The 27,370-nt window shown below is 41.8% G+C and overlaps 1 protein-coding gene across 4 annotated transcripts in view; it reads right to left on the minus strand.

The window, feature by feature from the left end:
* Positions 1 to 27,370, minus strand: part of SLC38A5 (solute carrier family 38 member 5) — a 204,267-nt gene that overhangs the window by 56,953 nt on the left and 119,944 nt on the right. For all 4 annotated transcript variants that reach the window (XM_053695700.1, XM_053695702.1, XM_053695703.1 and 1 more), the window contains 5 exons: positions 21,807 to 21,899; positions 20,475 to 20,556; positions 20,275 to 20,357; positions 20,038 to 20,096; positions 19,572 to 19,712 (listed from right to left, as the gene is read on the minus strand). In XM_053695700.1, the coding sequence (XP_053551675.1) occupies positions 19,572 to 19,712; positions 20,038 to 20,096; positions 20,275 to 20,357; positions 20,475 to 20,556; positions 21,807 to 21,899 (458 nt within the window). The remainder of the gene's footprint in view (positions 1 to 19,571; positions 19,713 to 20,037; positions 20,097 to 20,274; positions 20,358 to 20,474; positions 20,557 to 21,806; positions 21,900 to 27,370) is intronic.

The raw sequence follows: 27,370 nt of genomic DNA on the forward strand, positions 1-27,370 counted from the left end.
TTGGCAGTTTTTTGCTTTAATTGTGACAGTTTCGTTTCTCTTCACTGCTGTGTGGGAGAGGGAGGGGCCGTTTTTGGCGCTCTTTGCTACGCATCAAAAAATTCCAGTCAGCTACTTTTATATTTCCTGCATGATCCGGTTCATCTCTGACAGATCTCAGGGGTCTTCAAACTTCTTTGAAGGGAGGTAAATTCTCTCAGCAGAGCTGTGAGAATTCTTATAGTGACTGTGTATAAAAAACGTTGTTTTGTTTTCTTATGTACAAATTTAATTAGTGTTGTTTTTTACTAATGGGAACAAACCTTTGCTAAAAGTTGTGTTGTTTTAAAGTTTGATGCAATAACTGTTTTTCAGTTCATTATTTCAACTGTCATTTAATCGTTAGTACCTCTTTGAGGCACAGTGCGTTTTTTTGCTAAAAAAGATTATAACCAAGTTGTAAGTTTTTTTGCTAGTGTGTTAAACATGTCTGACTCAGAGGAAGATATCTGTGTCATTTGTTCCAATGCCAAGGTGGAGCCCAATAGAAATTTATGTACTAACTGTATTGATGCTACTTTAAATAAAAGTCAATCTGTACAATGTGAACAAATTTCACCAAACAGCGAGGGGAGAGTTATGCCGACTAACTCGCCTCACGCGACAGTACCTGCATCTCCCGCCCGGGAGGTGCGTGATATTTTGGCGCCTAGTACATCTGGGCGGCCATTACAGATAACATTACAGGATATGGCTACTGTTATGACTGAAGTTTTGTCTAAATTACCTGAACTAAGAGGCAAGCGTGATCACTCTGGGGTGAGAACAGAGTGCGCTGACAATGCTAGGGCCATGTCTGATACTGCGTCACAGCTCGCAGAGCATGAGGACGGAGAGCTTCATTCTGTGGGTGACGGTTCTGATCCAAACAGATTGGACTCAGATATTTCAAATTTTAAATTTAAATTGGAGAACCTCCGTGTACTACTAGGGGAGGTCTTAGCAGCTCTCAACGATTGTAACACTGTTGCAATACCAGAGAAACTGTGTAGGTTGGATAAATACTTTGCGGTACCGGCGAGTACTGACGTTTTTCCTATACCTAAGAGACTAACTGAAATTGTTACTAAGGAGTGGGATAGACCCGGTGTGCCGTTCTCACCCCCTCCAATATTTAGAAAGATGTTTCCAATAGACGCCACCACTCGGGACTTATGGCAAACGGTCCCCAAGGTGGAGGGAGCAGTTTCTACTTTAGCTAAGCGTACCACTATCCCGGTGGAGGATAGCTGTGCTTTCTCAGATCCAATGGATAAAAAATTAGAGGGTTACCTTAAGAAAATGTTTGTTCAACAAGGTTTTATATTACAACCCCTTGCATGTATCGCGCCGATTACGGCTGCGGCAGCATTTTGGATTGAGTCGCTTGAAGAGAACCTTAGTTCCTCTACGCTAGACGACATTACGGACAGGCTTAGAGTCCTTAAACTAGCTAATTCTTTCATTTCGGAGGCCGTAGTACATTTAACCAAACTTACGGCTAAGAACTCAGGATTCGCCATACAGGCACGCAGGGCACTGTGGCTAAAATCCTGGTCAGCTGATGTTACTTCTAAGTCCAAATTACTTAATATACCTTTCAAGGGGCAGTCCTTATTCGGGCCCGGTTTGAAAGAAATTATCGCTGACATTACGGGAGGTAAGGGCCACGCCCTACCTCAAGACAAGGCCAAAGCTAAGGCTAGACAGTCTAATTTTCGTCCCTTTCGGAATTTCAAAACAGGAGCAGCATCAACCTCCACTGCACCAAAACAGGAAGGAGCTGTTGCTCGTTACAGGCAAGGCTGGAAGCCTAACCAGTCCTGGAACAAAAGCAAGCAGGCCAGGAAACCTGCTGCTGCCCCAAAGACAGCATGAACCGAGAGCCCCCGATCCGGGACCGGATCTAGTAGGGGGCAGACTCTCTCTCTTCGCCCAGGCCTGGGCAAGAGATGTTCAGGATCCCTGGGCACTAGAGATCATATCTCAGGGATACCTTCTAGACTTCAAATTATCTCCCCCAAGAGGGAGATTTCATCTGTCAAGGTTGTCAACAAACCAGATAAAGAAAGAAGCGTTTCTACGCTGCGTACAAGATCTGTTAACAATGGGAGTGATCCATCCGGTTCCGTGGTCGGAACAAGGACAAGGGTTCTACTCAAACCTGTTTGTGGTTCCCAAAAAAGAGGGAACTTTCAGGCCAATCTTAGATTTAAAGACTCTAAACAAATTCCTAAGAGTTCCATCGTTCAAAATGGAAACTATTCGGACAATCTTACCCATGATCCAAGAGGGTCAGTACATGACCACAGTGGATTTAAAGGATGCTTACCTTCACATACCGATCCACAAAGATCATCACCGGTATCTAAGGTTTGCCTTCTTAGACAGGCACTACCAGTTTGTAGCTCTTCCATTCGGATTGGCTACGGCTCCAAGAATCTTCACAAAGGTTCTGGGTGCCCTTCTAGCGGTACTAAGACCGCGAGGGATTTCGGTAGCTCCGTACCTAGACGACATTCTAATACAAGCTTCAAGCTTTCAAACTGCCAAGTCTCATACAGAGTTAGTTCTGGCATTTCTAAGGTCGCATGGATGGAAAGTGAACGAAAAGAAGAGTTCTCTCTTTCCTCTCACAAGAGTTCCATTCTTGGGGACTCTTATAGATTCTGTAGAAATGAAGATTTACCTGACAGAAGACAGGTTAACAAAACTTCAAAATGCATGCCGCGTCCTTCATTCCATTCAACACCCGTCAGTAGCTCAATGCATGGAGGTGATCGGCTTAATGGTAGCGGCAATGGACATAGTACCTTTTGCACGCCTACACCTCAGACCGCTGCAATTATGCATGCTAAGTCAGTGGAATGGGGATTACTCAGATTTGTCCCCTACTCTGAATCTGAATCAAGAGACCAGAAATTCTCTTCTATGGTGGCTTCATCGGCCACACCTGTCCAGGGGGATGCCATTCAGCAGGCCAGACTGGACAATTGTAACAACAGACGCCAGCCTACTAGGTTGGGGCGCTGTCTGGAATTCTCTGAAGGCTCAGGGACTATGGAATCAGGAGGAGAGTCTCCTTCCAATAAACATTCTGGAATTGAGAGCAGTTCTCAATGCCCTTCTGGCTTGGCCCCAGTTAATAACTCGGGGGTTCATCAGGTTTCAGTCGGACAACATCACGACTGTAGCTTACATCAACCATCAGGGAGGGACAAGAAGCTCCCTAGCAATGATGGAAGTATCAAAGATAATTCGCTGGGCAGAGTCTCACTCTTGCCACCTGTCAGCAATCCACATCCCGGGAGTGGAGAACTGGGAGGCGGATTTCTTGAGTCGCCAGACTCTTCATCCGGGGGAGTGGGAACTTCATCCGGAGGTCTTTGCCCAAATACTTCGACGTTGGGGCAAACCAGAGATAGATCTCATGGCGTCTCGCCAGAACGCCAAACTTCCTCGCTACGGGTCCAGATCCAGGGATCCGGGAGCAGTTCTGATAGATGCTTTGACAGCACCTTGGAACTTCAGGATGGCTTATGTGTTTCCACCCTTCCCGCTGCTTCCTCGATTGATTGCCAAAATCAAACAGGAGAGAGCATCAGTAATTCTAATAGCACCTGCTTGGCCACGCAGGACTTGGTATGCAGATCTAGTGGACATGTCATCCTGTCCGCCTTGGTCTCTACCTCTAAGACAGGACCTTCTGATACAGGGTCCATTCAAACATCAAAATCTAACTTCTCTGAAGCTGACTGCTTGGAAATTGAACGCTTGATTTTATCAAAACGTGGTTTTTCTGAGTCGGTTATTGATACCCTGATTCAGGCTAGGAAGCCTGTTACCAGAAGGATTTACCATAAAATATGGCGGAAATACCTATACTGGTGCGAATCCAAAGGTTACTCCTGGAGTAAGGTTAGGATCGCTAGGATATTGTCTTTTCTACAAGAAGGTTTAGAAAAGGGTTTATCAGCTAGTTCATTAAAGGGACAGATTTCAGCTCTGTCCATCTTGTTACACAGACGTCTGTCAGAAAATCCAGACGTCCAGTCCTTTTGTCAGGCTTTAGCTAGGATCAAGCCTGTGTTTAAAGCTGTTGCTCCACCATGGAGTTTAAACTTAGTTCTTAACGTCTTACAGGGTGTTCCGTTTGAACCCCTTCATTCCATTGATATAAAAATGTTATCTTGGAAAGTTCTGTTTTTAATGGCTATTTCCTCGGCTCGAAGAGTCTCTGAGTTATCAGCCTTACATTGTGATTCCCCTTATCTGATTTTTCACTCAGACAAGGTAGTTCTGCGTACTAAACCTGGGTTCTTACCTAAGGTAGTCACTAACAGGAACATCAATCAAGAGATTGTTGTCCCATCCTTGTGTCCAAATCCTTCTTCAAAGAAGGAACGTCTTTTACACAATCTGGATGTAGTTCGTGCCCTCAAGTTCTACTTGCAGGCAACTAAAGATTTTCGCCAAACTTCTTCCTTGTTTGTCGTTTACTCTGGACAGAGGAGAGGTCAAAAAGCTTCTGCTACCTCTCTCTCTTTTTGGCTTCGTAGCATAATACGTTTAGCCTATGAGACTGCTGGACAGCAGCCTCCTGAAAGAATTACAGCTCACTCCACTAGAGCTGTGGCTTCCACTTGGGCCTTTAAGAATGAGGCCTCTGTTGAACAGATTTGCAAGGCTGCAACTTGGTCTTCGCTTCATACTTTTTCCAAATTTTACAAATTTGACACTTTTGCTTCTTCGGAGGCTATTTTTGGGAGAAAGGTTCTTCAGGCAGTGGTTCCTTCTGTATAATGAGCCTGCCTATCCCTCCCGTCATCCGTGTACTTTTGCTTTGGTATTGGTATCCCAGAAGTAATGATGACCCGTGGACTGATCACACATAACAGAAGAAAACATAATTTATGCTTACCTGATAAATTCCTTTCTTCTGTTGTGTGATCAGTCCATGGCCCGCCCTGTTTTAAGGCAGGTAAATATCTTTTAAATTATACTCCAGTCACCACTTCACCCTTGGTTACTCCTTTCTCGTTGATTCTTGGTCGAATGACTGGGACTGACGTAGAGGGGAGGAGCTATATGCAGCTCTGCTGGGTGAATCCTCTTGCATTTCCTGTTGGGGAGGAGTTATATCCCAGAAGTAATGATGACCCGTGGACTGATCACACAACAGAAGAAAGGAATTTATCAGGTAAGCATAAATTATGTTTTCGCCATTTTAGCGCGCAGGGCGTTATGGCTAAAATCCTGGTCGGCCGATGTGTCGTCAAAATCCAAACTGCTGAACATCCCTTTCAAAGGAAAGACCCTCTTCGGGCCTGAATTGAAAGAGATTATTTCAGAAATCACTGGGGGAAAAGGCCATGCTCTCCCCCAGGACAAGTCCTTCAAGACGAAGAACAAACAGAATAATTTTCGTTCCTTTCGGAATTTCAGGAGCGGTATCGCTTAATCTCCCCCTGCTGCAAAGCAAGAGGGTAACACTTCACAACCCAGGGCAGCCTGGAAACCTTACCAGGGTTGGAACAAGGGTAAACAGGCCAAGAAGCCTGCAGCTGCCTCCAAGACAGCATGATGGGGTAGCCCCCGATCCGGGACCGGATCTAGTAGGGGGCAGATTCTCTCTCTTCGCTCAGGCCTGGGCAAGAGACGTACACGATCCCTGGGCCTTAGACATTGTATCCCTGGGATATCTTCTAGAATTCAAGGACTCCCCTCCAAGGGGAAGGTTCCATATTTCTCGTATGTCTACAGACATGACAAAGAAAGAGGCGTTCTTACACTGTGTAGAAGACCTACATACAATGGGAGTGATCCAGCCAGTTCCAATTGCGGAACTAGGGCTGGGGTTTTACTCAAACCTGTTTGTGGTTCCCAAAAAAGAAAGAACTTTCAGACCAATCCTAGATCTCAAGATTCTAAACAAATTCCTCAGAGTCCCATCATTCAAGATGGAGACCATTCGGACAATCTTACCAATGATCCAGGAGGGTCAATATATGACTACCGTGGATCTAAAGGATGCGTATCTACACATTCCTATCCACAAAGATCATCACCAGTTTCTCAGGTTCGCCTTTCTGGACAAGCATTATCAGTTTGTGGCTCTTCCTTTCGGGTTGGCCACTGCTCCCAGAATTTTCACAAAGGTGCTAGGGTCCCTCCTGGCGGTGCTAAGACCGCCAGACGACATCTTAATTCAGGCGTCGACTTTCCAAAGAGCCAAGTCTCACACGGAAATTGTAGTTGCCTTTCTGAGGTCTCACAGGTGGAAGGTGAACATCAAAAAGAGTTCTCTCTCCCCCCTTACAAGAGTTCCCTTCCTAGGAACCCTAATAGACTCGGTAGAAATAAAAATATTTTTGACGGAGGTCAGAAAGTTAAAACTCTTAACTACTTGCCGAGCTCTTCATTCCATTCCTCGGCCATCTGTAGCTCAGTGCATGGAGACGATCGGACTAATGGTAGCGGCAATGGACATAGTCCCTTTTGCACGGATACACCTCAGACCACTGCAACTGTGCATGCTCAAACAGTGGAATGGGGATTATGCAGATTTGTCTCCTCAAATACAGTTGGATCAGGGGACCAGAGATTCTCTTCTCTGGTGGTTGTCTCAGGATCACCTGTCTCAGGGAATGTGTTTCCACAGACCAGAGTGGATCATCGTAACGACCGACGCCAGTCTCTTGGGCTGGGGGGCAGTCTGGGACTCCCTGAAAGCTCAGGGCTTATGGTCTCGGGAAGAAGCACTTCTCCCGATAAACATTCTGGAACTGAGGGCGATATTCAACGCGCTTCAGGCCTGGCCTCAGCTAGCTGCGGCCAAATTCATCAGATTTCAGTCGGACAAGATCACGACTGTAGCTTACGTCAATCATCAAGGGGGAACAAGGAGTTCCCTAGCAATGATGGAAGTAAACAAAATAATCAGGTGGGCGGAGGATCACTCTTGCCACCTCTCAGTAATTCACATCCCAGGAGTAGACAACTGGGAGGCGGATTTTCTAAGTCGTCAGACTTTTCACCCATGGGAGTGGGAACTCCACCCGGAGGTATTTGCCCAGCTGACTCGGCTATGGGGCACTCCAGAATTGGATCTGATGGCGTCCCGTCAGAACACCAAACTTCCTCTTTACGGGTCCAGGTCCCGGGATCCCCAGGCGGTGCTGATAGATGCTCTAGCAGCGCCTTGGTCATTCAATCTGGCCTATGTTTTTCCACCGTTTCCTCTCCTCCAGCGTTTGGTTGCCAGAATCAAGCAGGAGAGGGCTTCGGTGATTCTAATAGCGCCTGCGTGGCCATGCAGGACCTGGTATGCAGACCTAGTGGACATGTCATCTGTGCCACCATGGACGCTACCAATGAGGCAGGACCTTCTAATACAGGGTCCTTTCAAACATCCAAATCGAATTTCTCTACGTCTGACTGCTTGGAGATTGAACGCCTAATTCTATCAAAGCGTGGTCATTGATACCCTGATTCAGGCTAGAAAGCCTGTCACCAGGAAAATCTACCATAAGATTTGTCGAAAATATCTTTTTTGGTGCGAATCCAAGGGCTACTCATGGAGTAAGGTTAGGATTCCCAGGATTTTGTCCTTCCTCCAAGATGGATTGGAGAAAGGATTATCAGCTAGTTCCTTAAAGGGACAGATATCTGCTTTGTCTATTCTTTTTCACAAACGTCTGGCAGAGGTACCAGACGTTCAAACGTTTAGTCAGGCTTTAGTCAGAATCAAGCCTGTTTATAGACCTGTGGCTCCGCCGTGGAGTCTGAATTTAGTTCTTTCAGTTCTGCAAGGGGTTCCGTTTGAACCTTTACATTCCATAGATATTAAGCTGTTATCTTGGAAAGTTTTGTTTTTGGTAGCTATCTCTTCTGCTCGAAGAGTTTCAGAGTTATCTGCTTTACAGTGTGATTCACCTTACCTGGTGTTCCATGCAGATAAGGTAGTTTTACGTACCAAACCTGGTTTTCTTCCTAAGGTTGTTTCTAATAAGAATATTAACCAGGAAATTGTTGTTCCTTCTCTGTGTCCTAATCCTTCGTCGAAGAAGGAACGTCTGTTACACAATCTTGATGTGGTTCGTGCTTTAAAGTTCTATTTACAAGCAACTAAGGATTTCAGACAAACAACTTCTTTGTTTGTTACCTATTCTGGTAAGAGGAGAGGTCAGAAGGCGACCTCTACCTCTCTTTCCTTTTGGCTGAAAAGCATCATCCGTTTGGCCTATGAGACTGCTGGCCAGCAGCCTCCTGAAACAATTACTGCTCATTCTACTAGAGCAGTGGCTTCCACATGGGCTTTTAAAAATGAGGCTTCTGTTGAACAGATTTGTAAGGCAGCGACTTGGTCTTCGCTGCATACTTTTCACAAATTTTACAAATTCGATACTTTTGCTTCTTCGGAGGCTATTTTTGGGAGAAAGGTTTTACAAGCAGTGGTGCCTTCCGTTTAAGGTACCTGTCTTGTTCCCTCCCTTCATCCGTGTCCTAAAGCTTTGGTATTGGTATCCCACAAGTAAAGGATGAACCCGTGGACTGGATACACCTTACAAGAGAAAACAGAATTTATGCTTACCTGATAAATTTCTTTCTCTTGTGGTGTATCCAGTCCACGGCCCGCCCTGGCTATTAAGTCAGGTAGATTTTTTGTTTAAACTACAGTCACCACTGCACCCTATGGTTTCTCCTTTTTCTTCCTAACCTTCGGTCGAATGACTGGGGGGTGGAGATAGAGGGGGAGCTATATGGACAGCTCTGCTGTGTGCTCTCTTTGCCACTTCCTGTAGGGAAGGAGAATATCCCACAAGTAAAGGATAAACCCGTGGACTGGATACACCACAAGAGAAAGAAATTTATCAGGTAAGCATAAATTCTGTTTTATTGTATACAGGAATACAGTTTTAAACAACTTTCGAATGTTCATCTATTATGAAAGTTGCTTTATTCTCTTGTTATCCTTTGTTAAAAGAGCAGCAACGCACTACTGGGAGCTAGCTGAGCACATCAGGTGAGACAATAACAAGAGATATATATGTGCAGCCACCAATCAGCATTTAGCTCCCAGTAGTGCACTGCTGCTTCTGAGCCTACTGAGATGTGCTTTTCAACAAAGTATACCAAAAGAACAAAGCAAATTATATAACAGAAGTAAACTATTTAAAAATTGCAAATTGCATCTGAATCATGAGTTTCATTTTGATTCACTGTCCCTTTAAGTGAGCAAGTGAATATGCTTTATAGATATTATACAGATGAATAAGCCCCATCAGTCTAGATATCATTTAGATTTAGGAGTATGTATGTTGGCAATCACTGCTTTTCCTTGAAAGAACGACTTCTTTAAAGTGATGGTAAACTCTCCCCTTTAAAAAATCAGATACGGAATGTTAGTGATATTATAGATGGAGTTGAATTCATCAGTTGTAATGAAGTTGCGCTATAACTTGCTTTTAATATAGATATGAAATTTAAATACCCTCGGGTTCCGCCACCCACTTCAAAAGTACATTTTTCTGTGAGCTAATGGTTTAAATTGTTGTCCAATCAGGGCTCTTCCCATATGGCACTTTTGTTGTAGCTAGAGCGCTGATTGGAGAACAATTCAAACCTTTAGCTCACAGAAAAATTGACTTTGGAAGTCAGCAGCAGAGCGCAGGGGATTTGAATTTTATAGCTATATTAAAAAGTAAGTTATAGCGCAACTTTATTACATCTGATGAATTAAATTCCATCTAAAATATCACTTACATTCCGGATCTGATTTTATAAAGGAGAGTTTTCCAGCACTTTAATATTAGTAGAAATACATTTCTCTTTTCTCTCATTTTGGTGCACAAACTCAACAATCTGTAAAAAAGCTGCTTAGGCCTTATCCGAGTAATGTACGAAAACCTGAGATTGCTTCATAGCATCAGCAATATAAACCAAGACACATAACCGGTTTCCTAGCTCTGTATGTAAATAAACCATGTGTACAAAGAGGCCTGGACAAGGAAATAACACAGCATTGTTTGTGCATAAGCAGGAGACCCACATTCTAACGGGATGGTAAATCCTCCAACATAAAGAACGTAGGAGCTAAGAAACAGTGTTTATGGGGATGGGATCCTCTGCTTTATACAGGAGAGCATATCAATAGGGTAACTGACTATATCCTGTACCAGTAGAGGGCGCTGTGCTCTAAAAGAGGAAACAGGACGGGAACACTCTGCTCTGAGATGTGCAGGCAGCGTACATTGTGCGCGAGGCAGAGAAAAGCACAATGCAGCCTTATGAGAGCTCAGTATGGAAGGGTAGAGGAGATGCTATGTGCTTGGGAATTGTACATTCTGCTCTAAGTAACCATCTAGCTCTGGAAAGAATTTCAAATCCTGAAGAGAGCAATCTAGATCTCATTGTATGACTGAGAACATAAGTCATCTTGCCCCTGGGGTATCAGCTGTTTGTGCTAAATGCCGCTATAACACTTAAAAAGGACACACTTTTCTGATTTAGAGAAAGTATTAAATAAATAAAAACTTTCTAATTGACTTCTAATATCAAATGTGCGTCTTTCTCATGGTATTGAAAGTTAAAGGGGCATGAAACCCCCCAAAAAAATCATTTCAAAATTCAGATAAAGAATACAATTTTAAACAACTTTCCATTATACTTATATCTTTTAATTTGCTTCCTTCTCTTGTTATCCATTGCTGAAAGGTTTATCTAGGAAAGCTCAGGAGCAGCAAATGACCTAGGTTCTAGCTGCTGATTGGTGGCTGCATATATATATATATATATATATACCCATTGTCATTGGCTCGCCCATGTGTTCAGTTAGAAACCAGTAGTGCATTGCTGCTCCTTTAACAAATGATACCAAGAGAATGAAGCAAATTTGATAATAGAAGTAAACTAGAAAGTTGTTTAAAATTGTATGTTCTACCTAAATCATGAAAGAAAATGTTTGGTTTTCATGTCCCTTTAAGTCATTTCTGTCAGAGCGTACAGAGATACGCTCAGGACTGTTTAAGCGTATTGACAACCATATGTAAAACTTTGTTACAAACACTGCTGCTGCTAGTGCGCAAGACGTGCACACTCCTAAACCTACCTCAGTGTGCACTCATGGAAAGGAGCTCAATTTCAACAAAGGATACCAAGAGAAAATGGTCAATTTAATGGAAGTAAATTTGAGAGTTTTTCTAAAATGGTTCACACTCACTGACTCATGAAAATTTAATTTTGACTTTTATGTTCTTTTAACCAGTGCAAATGTAAATGTAGTATTAAATGACAATTATGCAAATAAACTATAATGTTATGATAGAAATGAAGAGATTAAACAATAGATACTCTCTTGCAGCAGTTGCCGCCAGCTTCAGGTCATCTTCAATTGCGTCAAACAACTACTTTTATGCGGTTGTGCACATCCGTTTCTTCTTAGGTGAGTCCTTTGTCTTTCCGCATCTAAGCGTTGGCTTCTCCTCCAATGTGATAGCATCAGAGGAAAGGAACCAACCTACAATGTAGCTAGTTTGACTTAAAAAAGAACACTAAAGGGTCCATTTAAACAGACACGTGTAGACATCTGCTCCCCTGTCCGCCTGGCATCTAGGAATTTATCATTGCTCATGTGAGCCTGCAGATGAAGGCTCTCCAACACTGCATTTGCAGCTTCTAAAATGGAGCCCTAAATGGAAAGTACTCACAGTACTTTGCCTGAATATTTTAGTTTTTTAATAAAATATTCTTGAAAGTTGGCTACATAATTTCATATCCTGGTGTGTTGTAAGTTGTGTTCACACAGAGCTGTACAATATATGGCTGGGTAAAAACAGAATTTATGTTTACCTGATAAATTACTTTCTCCAACGGTGTGTCCGGTCCACGGCGTCATCCTTACTTGTGGGATATTCTCTTCCCCAACAGGAAATGGCAAAGAGCCCAGCAAAGCTGGTCACATGATCCCTCCTAGGCTCCGCCTACCCCAGTCATTCGACCGACGTTAAGGAGGAATATTTGCATAGGAGAAACCATATGGTACCGTGGTGACTGTAGTTAAAGAAAATAAATTATCAGACCTGATTAAAAAAAACCAGGGCGGGCCGTGGACCGGACACACCGTTGGAGAAAGTAATTTATCAGGTAAACATAAATTCTGTTTTCTCCAACATAGGTGTGTCCGGTCCACGGCGTCATCCTTACTTGTGGGAACCAATACCAAAGCTTTAGGACACGGATGAAGGGAGGGAGCAAATCAGGTCACCTAAATGGAAGGCACCACGGCTTGCAAAACCTTTCTCCCAAAAATAGCCTCAGAAGAAGCAAAAGTATCAAACTTGTAAAATTTGGTAAAAGTGTGCAGTGAAGACCAAGTCGCTGCCCTACATATCTGATCAACAGAAGCCTCGTTCTTGAAGGCCCATGTGGAAGCCACAGCCCTAGTGGAATGAGCTGTGATTCTTTCGGGAGGCTGCCGTCCGGCAGTCTCGTAAGCCAATCTGATGATGCTTTTAATCCAAAAAGAGAGAGAGGTAGAAGTTGCTTTTTGACCTCTCCTTTTACCGGAATAAACAACAAACAAGGAAGATGTTTGTCTAAAATCCTTTGTAGCATCTAAATAGAATTTTAGAGCGCGAACAACATCCAAATTGTGCAACAAACGTTCCTTCTTTGAAACTGGTTTCGGACACAGAGAAGGTACGATAATCTCCTGGTTAATGTTTTTGTTAGAAACAACTTTTGGAAGAAAACCAGGTTTAGTACGTAAAACCACCTTATCTGCATGGAACACCAGATAAGGAGGAGAACACTGCAGAGCAGATAATTCTGAAACTCTTCTAGCAGAAGAAATTGCAACTAAAAACAAAACTTTCCAAGATAATAACTTAATATCAACGGAATGTAAGGGTTCAAACGGAACCCCCTGAAGAACTGAAAGAACTAAATTGAGACTCCAAGGAGGAGTCAAAGGTTTGTAAACAGGCTTAATTCTAACCAGAGCCTGAACAAAGGCTTGAACATCTGGCACAGCTGCCAGCTTTTTGTGAAGTAACACAGACAAGGCAGAAATCTGTCCCTTCAGGGAACTTGCAGATAATCCTTTTTCCAATCCTTCTTGAAGGAAGGATAGAATCTTAGGAATCTTAACCTTGTCCCAAGGGAATCCTTTAGATTCACACCAACAGATATATTTTTTCCAAATTTTGTGGTAAATCTTTCTAGTTACAGGCTTTCTGGCCTGAACAAGAGTATCGATAACAGAATCTGAGAACCCTCGCTTCGATAAGATCAAGCGTTCAATCTCCAAGCAGTCAGCTGGAGTGAAACCAGATTCGGATGTTCGAACGGACCCTGAACAAGAAGGTCTCGTCTCAAAGGTAGCTTCCAAGGTGGAGCCGATGACATATTCACCAGATCTGCATACCAAGTCCTGCGTGGCCACGCAGGAGCTATCAAGATCACCGACGCCCTCTCCTGATTGATCCTGGCTACCAGCCTGGGGATGAGAGGAAACGGCGGGAACACATAAGCTAGTTTGAAGGTCCAAGGTGCTACTAGTGCATCCACTAGAGCCGCCTTGGGATCCCTGGATCTGGACCCGTAGCAAGGAACTTTGAAGTTCTGACGAGAGGCCATCAGATCCATGTCTGGAATGCCCCACAGCTGAGTGACTTGGGCAAAGATTTCCGGATGGAGTTCCCACTCCCCCGGATGCAATGTCTGACGACTCAGAAAATCCGCTTCCCAATTTTCCACTCCTGGGATGTGGATAGCAGACAGGTGGCAGGAGTGAGACTCCGCCCATAGAATGATTTTGGTCACTTCTTCCATCGCTAGGGAACTCCTTGTTCCCCCCTGATGGTTGATGTACGCAACAGTTGTCATGTTGTCTGATTGAAACCGTATGAACTTGGCCCTCGCTAGCTGAGGCCAAGCCTTGAGAGCATTGAATATCGCTCTCAGTTCCAGAATATTTATCGGTAGAAGAGATTCTTCCCGAGACCAAAGACCCTGAGCTTTCAGGGATCCCCAGACCGCGCCCCAGCCCATCAGACTGGCGTCGGTCGTGACAATGACCCACTCTGGTCTGCGGAATGTCATCCCTTGTGACAGGTTGTCCAGGGACAGCCACCAACGGAGTGAGTCTCTGGTCCTCTGATTTACTTGTATCTTCGGAGACAAGTCTGTATAGTCCCCATTCCACTGACTGAGCATGCACAGTTGTAATGGTCTTAGATGAATGCGCGCAAAAGGAACTATGTCCATTGCCGCTACCATCAAACCGATCACTTCCATGCACTGCGCTATGGAAGGAAGAGGAACGGAATGAAGTATCCGACAAGAGTCTAGAAGTTTTGTTTTTCTGGCCTCTGTCAGAAAAATCCTCATTTCTAAGGAGTCTATTATTGTTCCCAAGAAGGGAACCCTTGTTGACGGAGATAGAGAACTCTTTTCCACGTTCACTTTCCATCCGTGAGATCTGAGAAAGGCCAGGACAATGTCCGTGTGAGCCTTTGCTTGAGGAAGGGACGACGCTTGAATCAGAATGTCGTCCAAGTAAGGTACTACAGCAATGCCCCTTGGTCTTAGCACAGCTAGAAGGGACCCTAGTACCTTTGTGAAAATCCTTGGAGCAGTGGCTAATCCGAAAGGAAGCGCCACGAACTGGTAATGCTTGTCCAGGAATGCGAACCTTAGGAACCGATGATGTTCCTTGTGGATAGGAATATGTAGATACGCATCCTTTAAATCCACCGTGGTCATGAATTGACCTTCCTGGATGGAAGGAAGAATAGTTCGAATGGTTTCCATCTTGAACGATGGAACCTTGAGAAACTTGTTTAAGATCTTGAGATCTAAGATTGGTCTGAACGTTCCCTCTTTTTTGGGAACTATGAACAGATTGGAGTAGAACCCCATCCCTTGTTCTCTTAATGGAACAGGATGAATCACTCCCATTTTTAACAGGTCTTCTACACAATGTAAGAATGCCTGTCTTTTTATGTGGTCTGAAGACAACTGAGACCTGTGGAACCTCCCCCTTGGGGGAAGCCCCTTGAATTCCAGAAGATAACCTTGGGAGACTATTTCTAGCGCCCAAGGATCCAGAACATCTCTTGCCCAAGCCTGAGCGAAGAGAGAGAGTCTGCCCCCCACCAGATCCGGTCCCGGAACGGGGGCCAACATTTCATGCTGTCTTGGTAGCAGTGGCAGGTTTCTTGGCCTGCTTTCCCTTGTTCCAGCCTTGCATTGGTCTCCAAGCTGGCTTGGCTTGAGAAGTATTACCCTCTTGCTTAGAGGACGTAGCACTTTGGGCTGGTCCGTTTCTACGAAAGGGACGAAAATTAGGTTTATTTTTTGCCTTGAAAGGCCGATCCTGAGGAAGGGCGTGGCCCTTACCCCCAGTGATATCAGAGATAATCTCTTTCAAGTCAGGGCCAAACAGCGTTTTCCCCTTGAAAGGAATGTTAAGTAGCTTGTTCTTGGAAGACGCATCAGCTGACCAAGATTTCAACCAAAGCGCTCTGCGCGCCACAATAGCAAACCCAGAATTCTTAGCCGCTAACCTAGCCAATTGCAAAGTGGCGTCTAGGGTGAAAGAATTAGCCAATTTGAGAGCATTGATTCTGTCCATAATCTCCTCATAAGGAGGAGAATCACTATCGACCGCCTTTATCAGCTCATCGAACCAGAAACATGCGGCTGTAGCGACAGGGACAATGCATGAAATTGGTTGTAGAAGGTAACCCTGCTGAACAAACATCTTTTTAAGTAAACCTTCTAATTTTTTATCCATAGGATCTTTGAAAGCACAACTATCTTCTATGGGTATAGTGGTGCGTTTGTTTAAAGTGGAAACCGCTCCCTCGACCTTGGGGACTGTCTGCCATAAGTCCTTTCTGGGGTCGACCATAGGAAACAATTTTTTAAATATGGGGGGAGGGACGAAAGGAATACCGGGCCTTTCCCATTCTTTATTAACAATGTCCGCCACCCGCTTGGGTATAGGAAAAGCTTCTGGGAGCCCCGGGACCTCTAGGAACTTGTCCATTTTACATAGTTTCTCTGGGATGACCAACTTGTCACAATCATCCAGAGTGGATAATACCTCCTTAAGCAGAATGCGGAGATGTTCCAACTTAAATTTAAACGTAATCACATCAGGTTCAGCTTGTTGAGAAATGTTCCCTGAATCAGTAATTTCTCCCTCAGACAAAACCTCCCTGGCCCCATCAGACTGGGTTAGGGGCCCTTCAGAACCATTATTATCAGCGTCGTCATGCTCTTCAGTATCTAAAACAGAGCAGTCGCGCTTACGCTGATAAGTGTTCATTTTGGCTAAAATGTTTTTGACAGAATTATCCATTACAGCCGTTAATTGTTGCATAGTAAGGAGTATTGGCGCGCTAGATGTACTAGGGGCCTCCTGAGTGGGCAAGACTCGTGTAGACGAAGGAGGGAATGATGCAGTACCATGCTTACTCCCCTCACTTGAGGAATCATCTTGGGCATCATTGTCATTGTCACATAAATCACATTTATTTAAATGAATAGGAATTCTGGCTTCCCCACATTCAGAACACAGTCTATCTGGTAGTTCAGACATGTTAAACAGGCATAAACTTGATAACAAAGTACAAAAAACGTTTTAAAATAAAACCGTTACTGTCACTTTAAATTTTAAACTGAACACACTTTATTACTGCAATTGCGAAAAAACATGAAGGAATTGTTCAAAATTCACCAAATTTTCACCACAGTGTCTTAAAGCCTTAAAAGTATTGCACACCAAATTTGGAAGCTTTAACCCTTAAAATAACGGAACCGGAGCCGTTTTTAACTTTGACCCCTTTACAGTCCCTGGTATCTGCTTTGCTGAGACCCAACCAAGCCCAAAGGGGAATACGATACCAAATGACGCCTTCAGAAAGTCTTTTCTAAGTATCAGAGCTCCTCTCACATGCGACTGCATGTCATGCCTCTCAATAACAAGTGCGCAACACCGGCGCGAAAATGAGGCTCTGCCTATGATTTGGGAAAGCCCCTAAAGAATAAGGTGTCTAAAACAGTGCCTGCCGATATTATTATATCAAAATACCCAGATTAAATGATTCCTCAAGGCTAAATATGTGTTAATAATGAATCGATTTAGCCCAGATAAAGTCTACAGTCTTAATAAGCCCTTGTGAAGCCCTTATTTACGATCTTAATAAACATGGCTTACCGGATCCCATAGGGAAAATGACAGCTTCCAGCATTACATCGTCTTGTTAGAATGTGTCATACCTCAAGCAGCAAGAGACTGCTCACTGTTCCCCCAACTGAAGTTAATTGCTCTCAACAGTCCTGTGTGGAACAGCCATGGATTTTAGTGACGGTTGCTAAAATCATTTTCCTCATACAAACAGAAATCTTCATCTCTTTTCTGTTTCTGAGTAAATAGTACATACCAGCACTATTTCAAAATAACAAACTCTTGATTGAATAATAAAAACTACAGTTAAACACTAAAAAACTCTAAGCCATCTCCGTGGAGATGTTGCCTGTACAACGGCAAAGAGAATGACTGGGGTAGGCGGAGCCTAGGAGGGATCATGTGACCAGCTTTGCTGGGCTCTTTGCCATTTCCTGTTGGGGAAGAGAATATCCCACAAGTAAGGATGACGCCGTGGACCGGACACACCTATGTTGGAGAAATACTGAATATTACAAAGTATCCTGTGAGTACTTTCCACTTCGTATTCTTCTTTATGCCAAACAAGCACATGCTGGTTCCTTTCTTTGGAGGAGAGTCCAAGGCTTAGACACCATAAGACGGAGGACTTAGCCTAAGTAGAGACTGCTGTGCACTGCCATATAAAGACAAGCCTCTTTAACCACCTGACTGACCTACAGCATTTCACTGAGTCACCCCCCCATGGTTCCCTTTATCCTCAGAACCACTTCAGCTACCTATATCTCAGCTCCAATCACCAAACACTCTTCAAGTTGCCATCCAGTCTCATGACCTGACTTTCCTCACCTCAATACTCTGCACTGATTCGCTGATACACTCAACTTCTAAATCTTTAAAGGGACATAATACTCATATGCTAAATCACTTGAAACTGATGCAGTATAACTGTAAAAAGCTGACAGGAAAATATCACATGAGCATCTCTATGTAAAAAAGGAAGATATTTTACCTCACAATCTCCTCAGCTCAGCAGAGTAAGTTCTGTGTAAAAAGTTATAATTCAGCTGCTGCCCTCATGAGATTTCACTTAACTCTCATGAGATTTCATAGTAAACTTCCTTTAAACTGAATAGGGAAATAAGATGAGAGTGCACAAAGCTCAATCCCTTAGCTGTCCCGGGACAGACATACTGATTTGCTGCTTAGAAGTCCTTTACAATGGGATGTGGCTACTGAGGAACTTTTGAGGTAAAATATCTTTCTTTTTTACATAGAGATGTTCAGGTGATATTTTCTAGTCAGCTTTTTACAGCTATGCTGCATCACTTTCTAGTGTTTTAACATTTGGGTATCATGTCCCTTTAAGGGGACACTAAACCCAAACATTTTCTTTCATGATTCAGGTAGAGAATACAATTTTAAGCAATATTCCAATTTACTTGTATTATCTAATTTGCTTCATTCTTTAGGTATCCTTTGTTGAAGAAATAGCAATGCACATGGGTGAACCAATCACACGAGGCATCTGTGTGCAGCCACCAATCAGCAGCTACTGAGCCTATCTGGATATGTTTTTCAGCATAGGATATCAAGATAATGAAGCAAATTAGATAATAGAAGTAAATTAGAAAGTTGTTAAAAATTACATGCTCTTTCTAAATCATAAAAGAAAAAATTTGGGTTTTATGATCCTTTAAGTATACCCTAAATAGTTTTTTTTTTTTAAAAACAAAAAACTTTATTGGGTTTTTAACAAACAATATATAAGAAATAACACAAACATCAGTGTAAAACATATCAAGTCGTCCAAGGACATTTCAGCTAGATATTATCAGTTACATATCACATGGTCACCATTTACACATTTACCAATTATCGCAGGACGGGACATATGTTAATAGCGAGAGACGAAATAAATAAACAGGAAGGTTTAATCTCTCTCTACCATATATCTTTCCCCTATGAGCAAAATTATATTGTAAGTCAACTCTCAATTAACTTGCACAGCGAAGTCCATATATACTGTACCATTGTTCTAGACTATCTTGCCCTGAAATTATAGTAAAGCCGATACCATGGAATATTTTCTCAAAGTTTACCTTATTTTTGTTTTCACATGATTTATGGTTCCCACAGGACTAATTATAATACTTTAGAATAGTATAGTCATGTAAAGTGTCCGCAATGTGGTATAAGCCCCTATTAATCCATTTAGCCTGTTAAATAGTCAATCTTTCATCCAACTTCACCATAATTAAAGTATTTCTCACCTGAAATTTCCACCATCATAATCCATAATGAATCAGTATTGTGCTACAGATTCTAACTATTGTATAAGTAGTTCCATAAAAATAAAGGCTCAGCATAGTCTCACCTGGGAATTGATGGTGAATATCTTGGCAGTACACACATCCTCATCTTCAGACATGGTTTCATTATGTCCATTGGTGTAGACGGTGAGGGTGGTGTTCAGTGGCTGAAAGGGGCATGAGATCACAGTCCTCTTATAGATAACCTGGCAAGAGAAGAGAGGTTTGTTTAACATGGGTCAATAGAAGGAGGGTGGGAGGTTGGGGAGATAATAGAGCTAACATAGTTAAAGGGACATTAAATTCCATTTTTATATATACACTGTATATATCAGAAATGAATTACCAGATTGCAAAAGATCTTTATACAAAATAAGTTTTTTAAAAGCATTTACAATCGTGTTCTTGTTTTAAACGATGACTTCTTAACAGTTATTTTTCCTTTTTAATAGAAAATGAAGGATTAATCTATAGCATTCCTATATATAGAATATTAATATATATAGAATCTGTAGCATTCCTCTTACATACCGAGCACAGGAAGAAGACCATACAAGTCAGAGAGAAGCCACTGGTATAACCCAGATACCCTACAGGGAAAGAAAACAGACGGGCGGTTATCACACTCAGCCCACCCTTTAACACCAAAAACACAATTCCTAGACGGCTCAGACTTCCCCCTTTACATGCAGTTAACGGACAGACCCATTGACATGATGTAGGCCTATCTCGAAGTGGCATCTATGTAATCTAGTACGCAGATCTTACCTAAATGTTTCATAAGTGCCAAAGGAAGAATAATGGTGATGCTAACGATGATAATCAGAACATTTCCATCCAAGTACCAAGCCCTGCATGGGAGAAAGGCATCAAAGGAAGCAAGCACACTAATGGTAATATCTCTACGCACAAAACGGGTTAAAAACAAATACACACAGGTTAACGCAAATCTATTACACCGGTCTTACCCAGAATTTTTGGTCAGACCCTGGAAGGTTTGGATCACAAGGGGAAGCTCAGACTTGATGATGTACAAGTAACTTGACATTGCTGGAAAACAAGACGACGTGTAAGTGTACAAAAATCACAAGACAACAAACTGCAGACATTGGTATTGGTTCAGTGAAATAAGTCAGGTCAGGTATAAGTGTACAAAAATCACAAGACAACAAACTGCAGACATTGGTATTGGTTCAGTGAAATAAGTCAGGTCAGGTGTAAGTGTATAAACATCAGAAGACAACACACTGCAGACATTGGTATTGGTTCAGTGAAATAAGTCAGGTCAGGTGTAAGTGTATAAAAGTCACAAGACAACACACTGCAGACATTGGTATTGGTTCAGTGAAATAAGTCAGGTCAGGTGTACGTGTATAAAAATCACAAGACAACAGACTGCAGACATTGGTATTGGTTCAGTGAAATAAGTCAGGTCAGGTGTAAGTGTAAAAAAATCACAAGACAACACACTGCAGACATTGGTATTGGTTCAGTTAAATAAGTCAGGTCAGGTGTAAGTGTATAAAAATCACAAGACAACACACTGCAGACATTGGTATTGGTTCAGTGAAATAAGTCAGGTCAGGTGTACATGTATAAAAATCACAAGACAACACACTGCAGACATTGGTATTGGTTCAGTGAAATAAGTCAGGTCAGGTGTACATGTATAAAAATCACAAGACAACACACTGCAGACATTGGTATGGGTTCAGTGAAATAAGTCAGGTCAGGTGTACATGTATAAAAATCACAAGACAACACACTGCAGACATTGGTATTGGTTCAGTGAAATAAGTCAGGTCAGGTGTACATGTATAAAAATCACAAGACAACACACTGCAGACATTGGTATGGGTTCAGTGAAATAAGTCAGGTCAGGTGTACATGTATAAAAATCACAAGACAACACACTGCAGACATTGGTATTGGTTCAGTGAAATAAGTCAGGTCAGGTGTACATGTATAAAAATCACAAGACAACACACTGCAGACATTGGTATGGGTTCAGTGAAATAAGTCAGGTCAGGTGTACATGTATAAAAATCACAAGACAACACACTGCAGACATTGGTATTGGTTCAGTGAAATAAGTCAGGTCAGGTCTGGTGTAAATGTACAATAATCAAAAAGACAACACACTGCAAATATTTGTATTGGTTCAGTGAAATAAGTCAGGTCAGGTATAAGTGTACAAAAAAACACAAGACAACGCACTGCAGACATTGGTATTGGTTCAGTGATCCAATCCCTGGAATTAACCAAGTATTACAATGACCAGCAAATGACTTTAAACTCACCACCAATGTTGTGAACGGTTATGATGAGAGCAGCCAAAATCTTCCCGCAGGATCCAAATGCTCTCTGTCCTAGCTGCTCATATGCTCGAATACCTTTAGCAAGAGGGAAGCAAAGTAAGAGACAAAAGGAAAGGAGATGATGCAGTTCATCACGGAAATGCAAATATAAAAATAAAAATGATGGTAAAAGGGAAACACATTATATTAGATTGTCTTAAAGGGATATGAAACCCAAATTTTTTATTTCACAATTCAGATAGAACATGAAACTTGTAACAACTTTCTAAATGTAGTGCTCCAGATGCCTATCTAGATATCTCTTCAACCCACAAAATCATAGGAACAAAGCAAATTTTAAACTTTTTTAAAATGGTATGTTCTGTCTGAATCACAAAATAACATTTGTGGGCTTCATATCCCTTTAACCTGTAGTTCAGTTATCAGCTGTGTTTCATTTCTAAAAAAAATGTCTTTCCTCTGTTTCTGGATTTAGAGGTAACCTATAAGATATTTAAATATGCTAATACTATTTCTGTGTTTAGAACACAGTACAACTAGCATTTGGAAAGAGATACATAGTCAGCCATTAAATTAACTTATCATTTTAAGAAACCAACTTTAGGAATATTCAGGCTGTTGAGTTGCTAATATTGAACATCAAATAATTGTGATCCAATATTTCTCTGATATTTCCTTTTTTTCCTGTTTTTTTGGAGTCTGATTTGTTAAAGTGATGGTAAATCCGAGTGTTTAACCCCTTAACGACCAACGACGTATGGGGTACGTCCTGCAAAAAAATGCAGTTAATGACCAAGGACGTACCCCGTACGTTGTTGGTCTTTGAAAGCAGTGCAAGCGATCCTGATCACTTCCAACTGCTTTCATGTTATAGCAGTGATGCCTCGATATTGAGGCATCCTGCTATAACATTTTTTAGCCGTCCGATGCAGAGAGAGCCACCCTGTGGCCCTCTCTGCATCGGCCATCAATGGCCATGTTCGTTGGTGGGTGGGAGCTGATCCAGGGAGGCGGGTGGGCGGCCATTGGTGGGAAGGGGGGCGGGATCGAGTGCGCGCGCGTGCACGGGAGCGGGTGCGCGCGCGCGGGGGGTGGGAAACCTACACTATGGAACAACCGTGGTACTTGGTGGGAGAGAGGGTGGCATCATAAAACATTTTAACGATCTGGGAGGGTGGGAGGTTGGGGGTTGAGGGGGGGCAGCTACACTACAGAAAATAGTATTTTTTAAATAATAAAATAAAAAAATTTGATAAAAAAACATTTGATTTCAAACTGGGTACTGGCAGACAGCTGCCAGTACCCAATATGGCGCATAATAAGGCAGAGAGGGGGGTTAGAGAGCTGTTTGGGGGGGATCAGGGAGGTTAGGGGCTAAGGGGGGATCCTACAGAGCAGAATTATTATTGTTTTTTTTTTTTTTAAATCCCCAAAAAACTCTTATTTTAGTACTGGCAGACTTACTGCCAGTACTTAAGATGGCGGGGACAATTGTGGGGTGGGGGAGGGAAGAGAGCTGTTTGGGAGGGATCAGGGGGTGTGATGTGTCATGTGGGAGGTTGATACCTACACTAAAGCTAAAATTAACCCTACAAGCTCCCTAATTAACCCCTTCAATGCTGGGCATTATACACGTGTGGTGCGCAACGGCATTTAGCTGCCTTCTAATTACCAAAAAGCAAAGCCAAAGCCATATATGTCTGCTATTTCTGAACAAAGGGGATCCCAGAGAAGCTTTTACAACAATTTATGCCATAATTGCACAAGCTGTTTGTTAATAATTTCAGTGAGAAACCTAAAATTGTGAAAAATGTAACGCTTTTTTTTATTTGTTCGCATTTGGCGGTGAAATGGTGGCATGAAATATACCAAAATGGACCTAGATCAATACTTTGGGTTGTCTACTACATTATACTAAAGCTAAAATTAACCCTACAAGCTCCCTACAAGCTCCCTAATTAACCCCTTCAATGCTGGGCATAATACACGTGTGGTGCGCAGTGGCGTTTAGCGGCCTTCTAAATACCAAAAAGCAATGCCAAAGCCATAAATGTCTGCTATTTCTGAACAAAGGGGATCCCAGAGAAGCATTTACAACCATTTATGCCATAATTGCACAAGTTGTTTGTAAATAATTTCAGTGAGAAACCTAAAGTTTGTGAAACAATTTGTGAAAAAGTGAACAATTTTTTTTATTTGATCGCATTTGGTAGTGAAATGGTTGCATGAAATATACTAAAATGGGCCTAGATCAATACTTTGGGATGTCTTCTAAAAAAAAATATATACATGTCAAGGGATATTCAGGTATTCCTGAAAGATATCAGTGTCCCAATGTAACTAGCGCTAATTTTGAAAAAAAGTGGTTTGGAAATAGCAAAGTGCTACTTGTATTTATTTCCCTATAACTTGCAAAAAAAACAAAGAACGTGTAAACATTGGGTATTTCTAAACTCAGGACAAAATTTAGAAACTATTTAGCATGGGTGTTTTTTGGTGGTTGTAGATGTGTAACAGATTTTGGGGTTCAAAGTTAGAAAAAGTGTGTTTTTTTCCATTTTTTCCTCATATTTTATAATTTTTTTTATAGTAAATTATAAGATATGATGAAAATAATGGTATCTTTAGAAAGTCCATTTAATGGCGAGAAAAACGGTATATAATATGTGTGGGTACAGTAAATGAGTAAGCGGAAAATTACAGCTAAACACAAACACTGCAGAAATGTAAAAATAGCCTTGGTCCCAAATGGACAGAAAATGGAAAAGTGCTGTGGTCCTTAAGGGGTTAACAAACGCTAGGATTTACCATCACTACAAAATAAAGTGGCGTTTAAGTCATCAGTGATTAAAAAAGGGTGCTAAACTCACCCTGACTGTGCCGTTGAACCTCGCTAAACTCAGCGGCTCTGGCCTCCCACAGCACAGCGCTCTTCAACCAATGAGGTGACATTTGCACCTCTAAACCAATAGCCGAGTGAGTCAGCTGACAGTGCTCTGCATGCTAGCGCGGCTATTGGCTTAGAGGTGCAAACGTCCCCTCATTGGAAGAAGAGCGCTGTGCCGTGGCCGGCCAGAGCTGCTGAGTTTAGTGAGGTGCAGTGGCACAGTCAGAGTGAGTTTAGCACCCTTTTTTTAATAACTGATCACTTAAACTTCACTTTATTTTTAGTGATGGTAAATCCTAGCGTTTGATAAACGCTTGAATTTACCATCACTTTAAACTATTATGTCAATCTGACTGCAACTTTGTTAAAAACAAATAAATAAAATAAAATTGGTTAAAGGGACATAAAACTCCATATTGAAATGCACAAGAATGCATTTCAGTTTTGAATATAAGCAATAATATTTAAATTACAAAAATGTTTCTAGTAAAAGTGATGACAGTATAGCAGGATGTAAATATGCCACATGCATTCAAACACTGCACCTGCTCAGAGAGCATATATTGCTTTTGGGATGAGTTAAAGAAACACTGAACCCAAATTGTTTCTTTCATGATTCAGACAGAGCACGCAATTTTAAGCAACTTTCTAATTTACTCCTATTATCAATTTTTCTTCCTTCTCTTGCTATCTTTATTTGAAAAAGAAGGCATCTAAGCTAAGGAGCCAAACAATTTTTTGATCAGACGCTGGACAGCACTTGTTTATTGGTGGGTGAATTTATCCACCAATCAGCACGAACAATCCAGGTTGTTCACCAAACATGGTCCAGCTTCTAAACTTACATTCTTGCTTTTCAAATAAAGATACCAAGAGAATGAATAAAATTTGATAATAAAAAAAAGAGTAAATTAGAAAGTTGCTTAAAATTGCATGCTCTATCTGAATCACGAAAGAAAAAATTTGGGTTCAGTGTCCCTTTAATTTGCGTCATCACTGATGAACACATAGCACCTGTGAGCTCTGAATTTGAATAAGGGTACAAAAGGCACCTAATGCAATATAAACGCTATAAAACAGCCATAACTTTTATCACAATAATTCTGTGCCTCCTTACAGTTTTCCACCCACTGAATGAAGATGACTTATGACTCCCTTAAACGTTTCCCTGCTCACAGGATAAACCATAGTTTCTCACGAGGAAGTAAAACTGGGTGTGCCACATTTGTAGTTTATATGCGATACCACAAGTTGACTACCTGTGTGACTCATTGCAAACATAGAAGGTTCGAGGTTGCTGATGTCACCGTGTCAGAAGAGAAAGTTAAACACTTCTGATCTCCAGAAGCTGATGGATATCAGAGATTCCAGGAAGTAATTATGTTGACACAAAGTAGCAAATATAGGTAAAAGTACTGTAAAACAACATAATTTATTCTTACCTGATAAAGGTCTTTCTTTCTTGGTGGTGAGAGTCCACAATTCATTCATTAATATTGGGAATTCATCACCTGGCCACCAGGAGGAGGTAAATATACCCTACAGTAAAAGCTTAAAGGGATATGAAACTCAAATTTTTTCTTTCATGATTCAGATAAGGCAGGAATTTTTACACAACTTTCTCATTTTCTCCTATCATCAATTTTTCTTCGTTCTCTTATTATATTTATTTGAAAAGCAGGAATGTAAGCTTTGGAGCCAGCCCATATTTGGTTCAGCACCTGGGTAGCGCTTGCTGATTGGTGGCTAAATGTCTCTCCTGCTTCCTGTTCCCTCCCAGTATTTCATATAGCCAAGTATAGGAGGAAGAAGTAAGAAAGATAGTAGGATAAAGAGGTAGAAACTAAAACATCCGCCACTAACAAAAATTGGGAGGGTTCGTGGACTCTCACCAATAAAAAAGAAAGAAATTTATGAGGTAAACATAAATTATGTTTTCTTTTCTAATTGTGGTGAGAGTCCACGATTCATTAATTACTGTTGGGAATTAATACCTAAGCTGTGAAGTCCACACAAAAAAAAATGGGTGGGACAAAAGGAAAAATAGGGCAGGCACCTATTTACCAGATACTATAGTCTGAAGAATCTTCCTGCTAACACTGTTCCGACTCAAGCGATACATCACATTGCAAACCTGCAAATTTGTTCCACTGAACCCTCATCCCTGAAAGCCCAAGAAGTAGACACAGAATGAGTCAACTGAGCTGGAATACGTAAAATCAGTTACTGTTCCGCCACCAAGCAAACTCTTCAACCATGAAGCTAAAGAAACAGAAGTGGCCTTCTCACCCAAAAGACTAAGAAAGTCTGTAGAAAAAAACCCCATTAACGACCAGATTGCATTTAAATAAAATAACATCATGAACACCTCTATCTTTACCTGCTCCTATGAACGAGGCAAAGAAATACTGGGAGGGAACAGGAAGTAGGATTGATAGTTAAGCTTTTACTGTAGGGTGTCTTTGCCTCCTTTTAGTGGCCAAGTGATGAATTCCCAACAGTAATGAATGAATCGTGGACTCTCACCAATATTAGAAAGAAAACAAAAGGTAGAAAAGAACTCTCTCTACATAGAGCAGGTGATACAGGAGGTCTCCCTCTTTCGAACATCAGGGAAAGAGAAAATCTATTGCTTGTTCCAATGAGATGATGCAGGGAG

This window comes from Bombina bombina, chromosome 12, assembly GCF_027579735.1.
Source record: "Bombina bombina isolate aBomBom1 chromosome 12, aBomBom1.pri, whole genome shotgun sequence".
Classification (NCBI taxonomy): Eukaryota; Metazoa; Chordata; class Amphibia; order Anura; family Bombinatoridae; genus Bombina; species Bombina bombina.